Source organism: Microcebus murinus, chromosome 5, assembly GCF_040939455.1.
Source record: "Microcebus murinus isolate Inina chromosome 5, M.murinus_Inina_mat1.0, whole genome shotgun sequence".
Classification (NCBI taxonomy): domain Eukaryota; kingdom Metazoa; phylum Chordata; class Mammalia; order Primates; family Cheirogaleidae; genus Microcebus; species Microcebus murinus.
In genome coordinates, this window is record NC_134108.1 from 3,160,274 (window position 1) to 3,176,430 (window position 16,157).

Sequence of the window (16,157 nt, forward strand, 5' to 3'; positions counted from 1 at the left end):
TTAAAAATAGATTACAGACATGGGCCATTTGTCTATTAAAATTTGTTCCTGATTCAATAATAATAATAAAGTGATATTGATGGTATATAGAAGATACATATCTTATTAATCACTATGGTAGTGGGCAAGGAGTCATTTTATCTAAAAAAAAAGTACCAAACCATTATGACAAATGTTAAATGTGGGAACTAAATACATTCCTCTTTCACAAGATTTTAACTTCCCACCTGGTTTTTCATACCATTGTTGGTAGTTACAAATCTGTTTTAGATTATGAATTTTAAAACGTTTTTCAGCAGAGGAGCCCATACCGATAGTGAGTCCTGGTCCCCAGAATCAAAGGTTGTGTAGAGGTTATTGTTTGGGAGCTTTTCTTCATTGTGTGGGACGGAACATAACAGTGACCCAGCAACAGAATAGCTATGCATAAGATCCAATTGATTCTAGATTACAGTTTATTAAAGATGGCAACAAGGTATGGAAGATGTTTTATTTTTGTCATAGATATTTTCACTAGTGGATATTTTTATATTTTTCTATTTACTTCAACTAGGACTTAAACTTCATGAGAATAGGAGCCTAGTGTTATAGTTACAATGTAAGTGTTTGACACATTGCTAAAGAAATATTCGTTTATGAAAACTTATTTACATACAGGTATTCCTCAGAGATATTGGGAGTTTGGTTCCAGATCAGGAAATAAAGCAAATATTGCAATAAAGTGAGTCACACAAATTTTATGGTTTCCCAGCCCATACAGAAGTTATATTTACCCTATATTGTCATCTATAAAGTGTTAATAACATCATTATGTCTAAAAAATGTACATACCTTAATTAAAAATAATTTATTCTTTTATTGCTAAAAATGCTAATGATAACCTGGGCCTTCAGCAAGTGGTAATTTTTTTTGCTGGTGGAGGGTCTTGCCTCAGTGTTGATGACTGATGACTGATCAGGGTGGTGGTTGCTGAAGGTTTGGGTGACTGTGGTAATTTCTTCAAATAAGACACAATGAAGTTTGCCACATGACTGGACACTTCTTTTTAGGAAAGATTTCTCTGTAGCCATGGTATTTGATAGCATCTCACTCATGGTAGACCATCTTTCAATACTGGAGTCAGTCCTCTCAAACTCTGCTGTTGCTTTATCAGCTAAGTGTATGCAATATTCTAAACCCTTTGTTGTCATTTCAACAGTGTTCACAGCATCTTCACGAGGAATAGGTTCCATATGATAAAACCACTTTCTTTGCTCATCCATAAGAAGCAACTCCTGATCCAGTCAAGTTTTATCATGAGATTGCAGCATGAGATCAGTCACATCTTCTGGCTCTACTTCTAATTCTCTTGCTGTTTCTACCACATCTGCAGTTACTTCCTCCACTGAAGTTTTAAAGCCCTCAGAGTCATCCAGGAGAGTTGGAATCACCTTCTTCCAAACTTCTCTTAATGTTGACATTTTGACCTCCCCTCATGATTCATGAGTTGTCAATAGCAATGGTGAATCCTTTCCAGAAGGTTTTAAAATTACTATGCCCAGATCTATCAGAGGAATCACTATCTATAGGAGCTATGAAATGTATTTCTTAAGTAGTAAGACTTGACGGTCAGAGTTACTCTTTGATCCGTGAGCTGCAAAATAGATGTTTCATACCTTCTGTTATCAGGCATAAAAACAACATTTATCTTCTTTGAGTCTCCATCAGAGATCTTGGGTGACCAGGTACATTGTCAATGAGCAGTAGTATTTTTCAAGGAATCTTTTTTTTTTTTTTTTGAGCAGTAGGTCTCAACTATGGGCTTAAAATATTCAGTAAACCATGCTGTAAACAGATGTGCTTTCATTCAGACTTTGTTGTTTTATTTCTAAGCACAGACAATGTTGATTTAGCATAATTCTACAGGGCCCTGGGATTTTTGGAATGGTTAATGAGCTTTGGCTTCAACCTAAAATCAGCAGCTGCAGGCCGGGCGCTGTGGCTCACACCTGTAATCCTAGCTCTTGGGAGGCCGAGGCGGGCGGATTGCTCAAGGTCAGGAGTTCAAAACCAGCCTGAGCAAGAGCGAGACCCCATCTCTACTATAAACAGAAAGAAATTAATTGGCCAACTGATATATATATAAAAAAAAAATTAGCCGGGCATAGTGGCGCATGCCTGTAGTCCCAGCTACTCGGGAGGCTGAGGCAGAAGGATCACTCAAGCCCAGGAGTTTGAGGTTGCTGTGAGCTAGGCTGACGCCACGGCACTCACTCTAGCCTGGACAACAAAGTGAGACTCTGTCTCAAAAAAAAAAAAAAAAAAAAAAAATCAGCAGCTGCATTAGCCCCTAAGAAGAGAGTCGGCCTGTCCTGTGGAATTTTGAAGCCATACATTGACTTCTCCTCTCTAGTATGTAAGTCCTAGATGAAATTTTCTTTGAATAGAAGGCTATTTTATCTACACTGAGAATCTGTTGTTTAGCATAGCTACCTTTATCAGTGATATTAGCTAGATCTTCTGAATAACTTGCTGCAGCTTCTACATCAGCACATGTAGCATTTTCACCTTGCACTTTTATATTATGGAAGCAGACTCTTTTTTTAAACCTCATGAACCAATCTGTGCTGCCTTCAGACTTTTCTTCTGCAGCTTTCTCACATCTCTCAGCCTTTATGTTATTGAAGAAAGTTAGGACCTTTCTCTGGATTAGGCCTTGGCTTAAGGGAAGTTTGAGGCTGGTTTGATCTTTCCAGACCACTAAAACTTTCTCCATATCAACAGTAAGGTTCTTTTGCTTTCTTATCATTTTTGTGATTAGTGGAGTAGCACTTATTTATTTATTTAATTTTCCCGAGACAAGATTTCACTCTGTTGCCTGGGCTAGAATGCAATGGCATCATTATAGCTCACTGCATCCTCCAGATCTTGGGCTCAAACAATCCTCCTGCCTCAGCATCCCAGGTAGCTGGGTCTGCAGGTGTGCATCACCACACCTAGCTAATTTTTTATTTCTTGTAGAGGACAGAGTCTTGCTATTGCCCAGGCTGGTCTTGAACTCTTGGGCTCAGGCAGTTCTCCTACCTCAGCATCCCAAAGTGCTGGGGTTACAGGCCTGAGCCACTGCACTGGCCTCTGGAGTAGCACTTTTAAATTTCCTTCAAGAACTTTTTCTTTGCATTCACAGTTTGGCTGACTGTTTGGCTCAAGGGGCCTAGCTTTCTGCATGCCTTCCTCACTAAGCTTCCTCTAGCTTTTGAGCTTTACTTCTAGCTTTTGAGTTAAAATGAGAGACATATGACTGTTTCTTTTACTTGGACACTTAGATGTCATTGTACAGTTATTAATTGTCCTAATTTTAATGTCGTTTTGTCTCAGGGAGTAGAAATTTCCAAGGAGCGGGAGAGCGAGGGGTAGTGGCTGGTCAGTGGAGCAGTCAGAACACACACGGCATTTATGCATTAAGTTCACTGTCTCATGTGGGTGTGGTTCATGGCACCCAGAACACCGACACTAGTAATATCGAAGATGACTGATCACAGACAACGACATAATAATAATGAAAAGATTTGAAATACTGTGAGGATTACCAAAAGGTGACACAGAGACACAAAGTGAGCACATGCTGTTGGAAAAATGGTGCAAATGGACTTGTTTGATGCAGGATTGCCATCAACCTTCAAATTGTACAAAACCTAATATCTACAAAGCACAGTAAATGGAATCATACAATATACACTTTTTTGAACCTGCTTCATTTGCTGAATAGGATATCAGTAAGATTCATCCATGCTGCTGTGTGTTTCAATGGTTTGTTCCTTTCTATTGCTGGTAGCATTCTGTTGTATGAATATATACTAAAAAAATGTTTAGCTGTTCTAATACTGTTGGACACTCAGGATGCTTATCATTCCATTTGGGGGCTGTTATGAATAAAGCTACTATTTCTTGTAGAAATATTTTTGTGACATGGGTTTAGAATTATCTTTGGCAAATATCAGAGTAAAATTCCTAGGTCACAAGGTAACGTATGTTTAACTTCATAAGAAACAGCCAAACTTTTTTCCTGCTTCCTATTCTTAAAGATAAGTTATTGAAATGACTTAGGGATTTGAAAGGAAAATTCATTATGTAAAGATGATTTGTAGTACACAAACAACATAGGCTGAAAAATCCTAACTGCTCCAAGAATGAGCAACAGCACTGACCAAGGGAGGAAATCTGAACCTCACAGGAAGAGCATGAGGGTAGCATAGAGGGGGCCACAGACCCTTTGCAAATACTTATTTTAAAAAATTTTTAAATCCTAAATGGAAAACAAAGGACCAATAGATATTCACCTTGAGCCTATTCTAGCACTTTGGGAAAAAAAAGAAAAAGCAGCCGCACTCAACTTGTCTTGCAGTGTAGCTTAACACAGAGGAAATACCACACAGAGCTGTTTGAAAGTATCATAAGGGCATAAGCAAGGCATGCTTTACTGGCTCAAGAGTGTGGGAACTGCATGTTAAAGAACTAGAGGAAGAAAACTGCAGGAGGAAATACTTAAGGGGAAGTAGAAGAGCAACAAGTGGGACAGGAGGTAAATAATCACAGCTGATCGTCAGGATTGACCTGGACAAGGAATTCATGGTAAAGAGGAAAGGGAGCAGGCAGGGATTCTGTAAGTAAGTGAGACAGTCTTTTGAAATCATCAATGCTTAAATATTAAGAAAAAGTATTCATTGCTATGTGTGTGTGTGTGTGTATGTGTGTGTGTGTGTGTAGATAGATTGATAGAATTTACTGAGTTAATGTTAAAGGAAATAGAATTTACTGAGTTAATGTTAAAGGAAATAAGATAAAATATAAATTATTGGTAAATCTTGGTTTCTTAAAAGTTCAGCAGCTGCAACGAAGTCCCATCGACTGAGTTGCTTATAAACGTCTATCGGACAGACCTTGACATAATTCGCAGTTTCAATGTTAGTTCCATATAATTCATGTTTAATGTCAGATCACCATAGTTCTTTCACTGAGATCGTATCTTTGTGAAGTTATGTTTTTAGTGGTTGCTCAAGCAAAGCAAGTATTGCATGAAATCAGCAAGAAACAGAAAATAAGTATTATGGTGTCCAATTTGATTCCAAGTTTTGAGAAATTGTATAGTTCCCAACTTGCTCTACCTCGGAACTCTAACCCATCTTGAATTATGAATGCCTCAGTGATAACCAATGTAAACTTCTTAGAGGTTCTTATAAAAAAGGCAGTGGAAGGACTTTTTGGAGTTAAAAAATGCTGTAAAAATACACCTGTGTTAGCATGCTATTGTAATTTTCTATTAGTCAAGTCAATTAGAATTGAAAGAGTTTATTCAGTGAAATTGAATTGATTCCTTAGTAAGCTTTCTTTATCGTGTGTTTCCAGAAGAGCATCTCAGAAGTATGCGATTTGAAGTTCATTATCATTTGTTTCCTCTGCCTTTCCTTTTATAACAGTACTGATGAATTAACAAAATGACCATAAAGCTAATAGCGAAGTAATAATTATGCTTATTATTTCACATTTGCATGTAATTTTAAGTTTTATAGTATATTATGGTTTGATTCATTAGATAGGCCTTTACTGTTTGAGAGTCATATCAATATAGAATAGTAACGATAGCAAAACATTTTGCTGTTAATATTTATACAATTGTAATCAGTAACAAAACAAAACAGAATGTGCCAACATACTCTATTAGGTTAGATTAGAATATGAAACTTAATATAAACAAGAAAAAATTTAAAACCTGGATCATAGATTATCATAGAGTGAGTGTTGTAAGTATTTTAAAGATAGCATAATTCATTCTTCTTATTATACAAACGGGAAAACTAAAGCCCGGAGATATGGAATGAAATCTCATGGTAAACTGCCCATGTCCCAGAATGTCTTCTTGTTCTCACTTGTTTTTGACAATCCATTTCCTGTCCAAAGAGATGGAGAACATCTGGCTATTGATCTCAGCACTGCATGCAGCCTGCTATTAAAGGGCCTCCTCTCGGGATTACGTGGTCGGAGGACGGGGTCAGCCTGTGCATCATTTGGGTAGGGACTTTGCTAGTGAAAGACTAAAAATCCACCTTAAACTAGCTAAAGCTTCTCTATTACATGAAAAATGAAGTATTCAGAGAATATATTGGTTAATGTAAAAGAAGTATCTAGTGATAGATTTTTAGGCATGAAAGCTTTTGCATGGCTAGATCTAGGGGTTCAAAGTTTGTCATATGACTCAGTCTCTCACTCTCTTCTGGCTCAAGTTTCTTTTTAGTTAGCTTCATTCTCAGATAAGCCCTTTCCCAGGACTTTGGGGTAAAGAAAATACAGAACTAATAGTTTGAATAAGTAGTAAGGAAGAAAGGTTATGTTAGAGTAGAATATTTTATCTGGAGTTATTCAAAACATGAAAAAGCTCAAGTAGGATCTTGTTTATAGATGATAAAGGAAACAACGTAAGTTTTTGTGACACCCCCCCCCCGAAATACTGTCGTGTCCTAGAGGCATCAGAATTTCAAGTGTTCATGATTTTTTATGTAAATTCTGACTGTCAACTGGTACCTGCATATGAACAGGAGTTGGAAAAAGCCTGGACCTAGAAAATATTAATAACTGGGAAGTTATGTCTGTTAACAAGGTAAATTTTTAGCAACAAAAAGCCAAAAAAAAACTGGGTGGAGGGCCAGTGTGGTTTACCATGGTAGAGTGTGCAACAAAGCTAGTAGGATCCACAAGACTAAAGGGAGGGGAATCAGACCTGAGCTATGGTATGTACAGCCCAGGAGTGCAGCAGATGTAAGCACAGAACATACAACTGTAAGAGAACCTCATCATAGAGTTGAGGCTCTCAGTGTTTGGAAAGAGATGCAGGGAATGGCAATAATAGGTAAGAACCTAATAGTAGCAATCAGTACTTTTGAGGTTTGTGATGAAGCATAAACATTGCTTGGTAGGTTTCTATTTTGCTGCTTTTTGGTCATATTCATTAATTTATTTCTCTTGTTCTCTCTACTTGGACACTTTTGCCCCAGATTTCTTCAAGTCTTACTTCCCTACCCCTTCCCTCTGTGGGGATCCTTCAGTGTGGGAATTCTGCCAGTTATTGAACATGTCTACTCCAAATGTGAATTCTAAACTGTGGTTACTGTAGGATATGTTTGAAAACCAGCTGGTGCTCCTTTTTGAGGCAGACTTGAGCTAAAACTCCATTGATCACCTGATCTTCATATTTGTTTTATATAATAGATTATAATAGTTCAGTGATGCTACATAAAAGCATAATGAACAGCTGTTTGTATGAAGTCATATGTATCACTAACATGTTTTACACACTAAGGAATTTTTATTATAGTTTGTTTTCTTTAACTGTGCCTTTTATTTTTGTTATTTTTTTATTTGAAGTACCAAGATACGAATATGCAGGGAGTTGTATATGAACTAAACAGCTATATAGAGCAACGGTTGGATACGGGAGGAGACAACCAACTACTCCTCTATGAATTGAGTAGCATCATTAAAATAGGTAAGAAACATTTTGTATTGCTCTTAGAAAAATCAGACCAAGATTCTTTGGTAAAACCTGGCAATAACTAATTTACCTACTAAGAGGGCAGATGAAAATCATTTATTTACTTCTATTGCTGGATTAAGTTAAATGAAAATATTTTTTATGAAATTACCAGAATGACTCAAACCTAAAAATTCTTAAATTATCTAATCCCAAATAATTGGGATATACTATGCCTTCTAATTAACACCTAGTTTTCTTTGGAAAGCGTAGTTTTATTGAATTAAATCACATCTTTGTAGAGGAAATACTTAAATTTTAAGGGACAATAAGCTTTTAAACTTACTTGGGTTGATGACAATTGTATATACCATATAGGAAATAGTTTATATTGTAATTAGAATGGGGAAAGTTATATCAGAAAATTACTTTTTTAGAAGGATGCACTTTTTCCCAGCACATAATTTTTTTTTAGAAGGATACCTACTATAGCAATTATATCTTTTGTTTTTTTGTTTGAAAATAAAAATACTCATGTTCCAGAAATAGTGCTGATATCTATTATGTACTTAGTTAGGTACATGCTAGGCACTTTTCTATGCATACTACTTGCCTTAACTCACTTATTTGCATTACAACCTCCTGAGATAATTTCTGTTATCACCCTTTTACTGATGGGGAAGCTGTGGAATAGAGAGGTTAAATACCTTAGCCAAGACAGAAAGGTAAAAAGGAGTTAAGCAGGGGTTCAAATTCAGGCAATCCCTCCAAGACTTATGCTATTAGCTGCTCTGGTAATTTCCTTCGGATGACCTTGAAGCAGTTTGAGGTAAGTTAAATTATGTTTATTTCCGTGATGATGTGTAGATGTATACATCATCCTTTTTGGCTGATATTTATTTTGGTATATAATAATCTAATATTGTGAATGTCATTTCTGGTATTTTAATAGATTACGTAGTATATTGACTGCTGTATGTATTTGAGGATGTCATATCTTAAAATTTACAATCACTGATGACAAATATAGAAGATATTCTAACTATGTTATTGAGTAAAGCCATAAATTATTTAGTTCTGTTTACTGCGTGACCATCAATTATGTTACCAAATGGATACAAAAGACCTCATATCTGAGTCTCACTGTAGAGAATTCATACGTGTGATATTCTTCCACTGAGATTAGTTTCTTCCTTTTTTATTACTTTGGCAGCCACAAACGCTGATGGATTTGCACTGTATTTCCTTGGAGAGTGCAATAATGTAAGTATCTAAATTTAGATTTTGGTGCTCTAGATAAGAAAATATCACAATCTCTTTAAAAAAAAAAAAGCTTAAGTTACAAACAACTTAACAGACATTTCATAACTAAGTACTTTAATTTGAACTCAATTTGTGTTTTGTTTGTATATGTGGTTATTGCCAGTCAAGAATTTTATTGATATGTGGACATTTAGGTATAAAATGTTATAATTTCTCAACTTAATTATTATTATTTTTTGCTTTGGTGTGGGATATCCTATATTATGAATGGCATTTCTATACTTACTGTTTTCTACAAAAGCTGTCTCAGCACCGTGGGATGGGATGTCATTTGCGAGAGCCTGTGCCCCTTTTATACATGAACGACAGTAGGATAAAATGAGAACAAAAGCTTAACATTTTCTGTGTAATTTTTAAGGTTTACAAAGATGACTCAAAGTCTTACAGTAGAGTTCCCGAGTGCTGCCTTGCGCATGGCTCAGGCCCTTCAGAGGGTGGGGATTCTTGGCTGTGACTGTCCCAAGTCTCCCACCTGCAGACTGGATCCCGCATTTCTGGTCTAATTTGCCTCAAGCACAGCCGGCTATCAAAATGTAACATGCACGGGCACTCTCAAAAGTATTTCAAAACGTTCAATTACTGGCATTTGGTTTTTGTTATGCTATTACAAACAAGTACAGAATGTATTTTAGCATAATCTGAACCAATAATACTTATATTCATAGCTTAAATATATAAAACCCACTTATAAATTTATTTGGCAGACTTTTACTGTGTATTTCTTATGTGTTAGGCATTACTATTTGAGATTTGGGATGAACTTTTTGCAGTATGATATCTGTATTCTTGAGTACTCAAAATATGTGCTATTTAGATTATATAAAATGTTAATAGGAATAGGACCAAAAGCATTCTGAGGTGTTTGCTACTATCCTTGAATAATACAGTTATGCAAAAACGTGAAAGTAGTTGCACACAAAATATTTATTGGCTGATTTAATTAACTTATAACTAATCCTTTTCATTTCCATAGCCATTGTTTTCCCTTGCATCATAATAACTTATGTTTGTTAACTCACAAGATTAAAAACTAATTTAGGGCAAAGACATTTCCTTACTCATTTTTGTATTTCCCTAGCACTCCTGTTAGTGCCTTTCATAGAAGCAGACAGATAAGAACATTTATTAAATTGCATTATTCAGTTATTACTATCACTTCTAAATAAACTACATTTCAGACACTGTTAGTATACTAAAATGACTAAGCTACAAAATAACAAATGAGTATTGCTTTTTCCTATCAATATAAAAATTATTTCTAAAGTATTGGAGTTTTTATTAAAAATAAGAATTTTTAACTTATACAATATGCCATTATTTTTATAATTGGCTGATAAGTATATGAGCTCAGTGTAGTTGTGGTAGTCCACGTGCTATTACTCCTTCTCAGATCACCTCCAAACAAGCTACGAGTTTGGTCATGGCAGTAACGCTTGTATCCTGGAACCTTCTCCCTTGGATCTTGGTTCTTGAGATCAGGGGTAGACATGTGACCCAAGCTGGACCCCATCAGATTCTCTACTAAAACTTGGTTATTGAACTGTAATTCTAGCTGTTCACCTCAACAGAAGTGACAAGGACCTTGGAACTGAGGCTGCCCTGCAGGATGGCCCTCTTCTGCCATGTGTAAAAGAGAATGGGGAGAGCTCCTCTGCAGAGACTGAGAAGTGCAGCCCACAAGGCACCATGTGGCTGAAGCACATGAATGAGAGTCCCCAAACGCTGACTTGTAGAGCTTGGTTTAGATTCCAAAACCCCTGTTCTTAATCACGTGGCTGTATTTTTTGCTTTATTATTTGCAGACTTCTTTATACATTGACCTCAATGAAGTAGCTTCCTCATATATGATTCAGAAAAAGCTTTTCCATCTGCATTATCTAAATTGTAATTTTGTGTATATCAATTCTAATTCCTTCACTTATACTTATCTTTCACTTTTGTAACTTAATTAAGGGGCTGGTATTATATCCCCCAGGCTTTAGTCTGGCTCCTTATTCTAAAGTCTTAAGGTCAGTTATTTACTCTTTCTGCTTCTTAGGGGCACTGGTTCCCTGTTCCTTCTTTCCCTCCCACGTCTCAGGGACCTAGTCTGTCTTGTTCCACAGAATATCCCGAGGAACAGCAGGTACGCAGCAGAACTGTAGCTTCCTCTGACCTTCCCACTGTGTTTCACTTCTGTTATATTGTATATTTCTCCTTCATGAGACCCAACTGAGTTTGTAGTCACATGTTTATCTGTGATTTGTGTGACTATTTGTTTATCAATATTTGGCTTTCTCGCTAGAGTGTAAGCTTCTGAAGGTAGAGAGGGGCCTTATCTACCTGAGAGGATAATTTTGGGAGATAGTTATGCGTTTTGGTCACTCTATTTTTCCTTTTATGCACTCTACGTAGGTACGGAGGCCCTTATTGCTTCCTAACCCAGGGGTTTCTGTGGGTAGGAAGAAAACATTACCCTAAGTCTTAAATACACTCAGGTGTTTCTTTAGATTTATCTGCGTAATTTCCACTTTCCTTGTCCATTGTTTCTTCCTGCATCTCAAGTCTTTTGTTTGGGATCATTTTTCTTCCATCTGAAGTGTGTCCTGTAGAATTTCCCTGAGTGAGAGTCTTCTGATGGGAATCCTTCAGTTTCTGTTGGTCTGAATGTTTCACCCACTTTATTTTACCTACTTTCTTGATATATATTTGGGTAGATAAAGAATTCAGGTTGATAAATATTATTATCTTTTATTTCTCAAAATATATTAACTGTACTTTTTATATTCCCTCTGGATATATAGTTTCTTGGGTTTTATTTCGTCTGCCTCTCACAGATGGTGACTTATTTGCTCATGTGTTTTATGGTTTTCTTTTTGTTTGTGTTTTTACTGTTACTCCCATCCTTTCTGGGGCCCTTCAGTGGCTGTTCTTGAAACTGGTGTTGGTGCTGGTTTGTGGTTCCTTCCCAGAGATAGATGTACATTTGTTCCTGCTAGTCACTTAGGTACTGCCAGCCCAGAACCATTGTAAACTAAATTAGCTGGTTGAGATGTTTTTCAAACTCTAAATTTTCTTTGTCATGACATCAATTTCAGAAATTAAAAATTCTATTAGATTTTCATCATAGAAAGGTCCTAGGTTTTTATCTCTTGTCTCCTGTTCATCACGCTGCTTTCCTGGGGAAAGGTCAGAACATATATAGGCTTCCTTTAACACCCTGGAGGAAAATGCCAGCTGTGGGACCTGGTTACCTCGCAGGCTTACTTTGTTTCCTTCCTTCTCTTTTGGATTTCTGTGGATTCTTTCCACCCTTCTCAGCCCAGTTATGTCTTATAAAAGATTTGTTAAATATACTTTATGTAGCCTTTAAATAATTTTAAAATTGTTTTTTCAAGAGTGTAAGTTAAATTATCTAATCTGATATATTGCTTGCAATAGAAGATAAACTTCTAAAATGTATATAAATAAACATTTATTTTGCACAGGTGAGCAAGTACATGTATATTTTTAAATATTGCTTCTTTTGTACATGAAAGGTAGCACATTATAGATAATTATCAATCCTTTAAAAATTGCCTCAATTTGAAATCATAGCCATAAATTCTGTTATCAATAACTCAAATTTCAAAACAAAAATGATATGCTGTAGTGGCAAAATCATAATAATGAAACCCAAATAGACTAAGGTAAAAGTTTTAGTCTGTGTCAACAGATACTGAAGGTTATGAAAAACATGGAAGAGAAAAACATGGAAGAATTATACAATTTTTACATTTATAAAAGTATTAATTTCTTTTTTCTCATAAATGAGAGTCAGTAGAAATAATTTAATTTCTGAAATTGATATAATGAGAAATAAAATTTATAACAGTTAACTGTCAGAAGTTTCACTAGTAGAATTTAAAAACCCACATTCATATTACTAGAGAGGAAAAAATGTAAAGAAAATAAAAAGTTAAGGAGAAGATAGAAAAAAAACTTATAAAAAGCACTAAAAATAACAAAATATGCTTGTGGAAATCATTATGGAATTATAACAAAATTCCAAGCGAAGTAGACCCAGCTCTTAGAAATAATAATAAAAAGTCAAGTTAAAAAACAAAAGCAAAAGAAAACAACTATCTTCTATTCCAGGAAAATGCAGACAAAAGGAGAACAGGTGCCACCAGGTCAGTAGCAAAGTTTAATTCAAGGAATAAAAGCATTAAATTGAAAAAGAAGGTCACTTTTTATTTGTGGAGGATTTAGTATGCAATGAAGGTAGAATTGTAATGAAGTTTACACAATAGATATTTGGTGTATTGAAGTTTATAAAGCAAAACAATCATACCAAGAAAATGATCAGAAATACAATAGTATTTTTTTAATCAAAAATCAAAAAAACAAATTAGAGGATATTAGTAATATCATCACTTTGGTTTATCCAAGTACTATGTATATTAAAGTCTGTATATTATTGCATGATTTACCAACTTGGGGTTTCTTTTCATTTCTGGGCTAGTCCCTAACTTTGATGCATTTAACCTCTGCTTAAGAATTCTTAGGATTCCCGTAATGGCTAAAAACAAACAAAAAAATGTAAACCTTGGAAATTAAACAATATGCCAAGTAATTCCTTGCACAGAGAAAAATATCAAATGTACTTATTGTACTATTTAGAGAATAATGTTTATGAAAATGAATTACAGTGTTGCTAACCCTCTAAACAAAGTTGTTCACAATGGAAAATTCACATCCTTAAAGTATTAAACATTTTATATGTATTTTTGAAGCATTAATAAGGACAAAAATAAATTAATTCATTAATTCAATCCATTGTTATTGGTCATTACCACATGGCAGGCAGTGTTCTAGGCACTAGAGATACCGTTGTGAGTTAAAATCTCTGCTTTCTTGGGATTTACAAACTTACACAAGGAGATAGAAAAAAGAAAATTTGTATAAGCAAGGAAATCTAAAAATGATATTAACCAACAGATAAAGATATTCATTCACTAAACAAATAAAAGAGAGAAACAGAATAATATATATTTAATAACTAAAGAGATTAAAACAATGGATATAGTGAATAAAAATGAGAAATTATGAGGAGAGATATTTATGCTAATAATTGTGAAAAACTAGATAATATGGACATTTTTCAAGGATAATATAAATTGCCCCATTATATGCAAATGATGATAGAAAACTTGATACCCCAGTACCCAGGGAACAAATTGAAAACAGTGTTAAAATATTACTTTTCTACAAACCAGTAGGATATTTATTCAATAGACGAGCACCAGCATGGTCAGGCACCAGGCCAAACCTGAGAGACAGTGATGAACCGGTCTGGGTTTCTTCACTGTATTGTTCATTTGCTACTGGGGAAGTCCTTTAGGAAGAATTCCTGTGCTAATTACACTGTTTCAATACTTCGAAAAAGAAGGAAAATTTCCCAGTAAGTACTTTAGCTTTGAAAGAATTTTGGTTCTTGAGTTGGATTGTGTAAGTTCTGTTTCACCACCTAAATAATTGTGTGACTTGGGCAAAATTCTTAAACTTTCCAAACCTTGATTTACCCTACATTGGTTAAATGTTACATCATAAATGATGTTCATTCAACAAACCATTTAAATACCTACTAAGTACAAAAAACTGTGCTGAATTGCTGAACATACAAATATAAAGAAAAATTCATTTCCCACATCAGAGAATACACAACCAGTGAGGGAGATGGAGAAATGGACAGTTAGAGCACATTGTTTACTCACGAGCAGAGAGGAACCCAGGGTGCTCTGGGATTACGAATTTAATAGGGCTGGGTCACGTGAAAGCAGGTTGGAGACAGAGCTAATATCTGAGTGGAGATTGAGATCTCTTACCTAGTAGATGATAAGGGAAAATAAAGAATGTTTTTTAGGCAGAAGGAGCAATTTGTGAGAAATCTGGTGCTAACAAAGGGATCGGTGTATGTTGTTCCTGCCCTGTAGCAGGGTCTGACATACACAAGGTGCTCTCGAGATGTTGGACAAAAATTATTTTTCCATGATTAAATTTTTGCTTAATTCAACTTTTAATGTTTTACAGCTATGCTTAGTCACATATTCGATATATAACCGATATATAACATACTTTATAATATTATCATAAGTTATTTGTAAAAGCTGAAAAGCTTATGTACTTTAATTATACTTTTAAAATTTTGATTCAAAAGTAAATTTATTGATAGTTTTTCATATATTGGTTATTTTTAAAATAACCTTCTTATCTCTGGGTGGGGAACCTGTGGCCTTAAGGTGAAATGCGGCCTTCTAGGTCTTTAAGTGCTGTCTTGTGACTGAATCCAAATTTTGCAGAACAAATCCTTTTATTAAAAGGGGTGCAGCAGAGGAAGATGCAGCTTTTCTTGCCTCCTTTGGTGCTTAAAAAAGAAGAATCTTGAAATCAAAAGGCCACAGGTTCCTCACCGTAGTAGACCTTTCATTGTAATGATGAGGTAACCAAGGTCTGGTATGGTCAAGTGACTGTCCACATTCAAACAGCTAGTCAAAAACCAAAGCTTTCCTGTAGTCGGAGTCCACAGGCTCCTATTCCAAAATTCTGTGCTTTCTACAAAGAGCAGCGATACTCTCTCTGCCCTAGAACACTACCTCTATTAAAGGCATAGATCCCCCCCCCATTGATTTTAATTACCCAAAGACTTTGAAGAATGCATTTCAAACAGTTTTGTTACTTGGGGTACAAATTGGGGAAAACGGAAAAGTAAAAGAATCTAAGTGTTATTTTTAGTACATATACTTTAAACAGCGGCACAGAAATACTGCATTCTTTTCTATTTAAAGTTGGAAGATTATGGTAATTGTGTGACTTTTTTCAGTCGCACAGTGAGTGCTAACTGATTTATTTTAAAGGGGTGTATGGAGTTAATGATCCCTATTTCAGGTTTCAGGTGAGTGGGGGGGCTCTTGCTCCTGCCACACTACATAGGTCTGAATTTGTTGACCATCCAGCGCCATCTAGTGTCTCAGAAGGATAATAACTTATTGATAAACCTAAACAACTTTTTCTTCTTAAAAATTATTCCTAAAATTTAACTGGTTGTGAGCTGAAGTTTTAACATTAAAATGAAGTTTCACAAATAAGGTGATATTTGAATTGCATATAAAGAGAATGATAAGATTGTTTACTGACTGAAATAAATGTATCTATTTGGTTGATATCAGTGAATCAGATTTTTTCATTTCATTAAAAAAATAGTGTTTTTGTAAATTGTATTAGTCTGTTCTCTTGTTCATTTTCCACCAAATCTTTTTAGTTCTCCAAATTTGCTTTTTTATAATTTGAATGTTTTTTTTTATTCCTTCAC

The 16,157-nt window shown here is 35.2% G+C and overlaps 1 protein-coding gene across 4 annotated transcripts in view; it reads left to right on the forward strand.

Annotated features, from left to right (window-relative positions):
• The window catches only part of PDE10A (phosphodiesterase 10A), a 546,467-nt gene that overhangs the window by 416,441 nt on the left and 113,869 nt on the right, over positions 1–16,157 (forward strand). For all 4 annotated transcript variants that reach the window (XM_012776792.3, XM_012776797.3, XM_012776793.3 and 1 more), the window contains 2 exons: positions 7,399–7,519; positions 8,718–8,767. In XM_012776792.3, the coding sequence (XP_012632246.1) occupies positions 7,399–7,519; positions 8,718–8,767 (171 nt within the window). The remainder of the gene's footprint in view (positions 1–7,398; positions 7,520–8,717; positions 8,768–16,157) is intronic.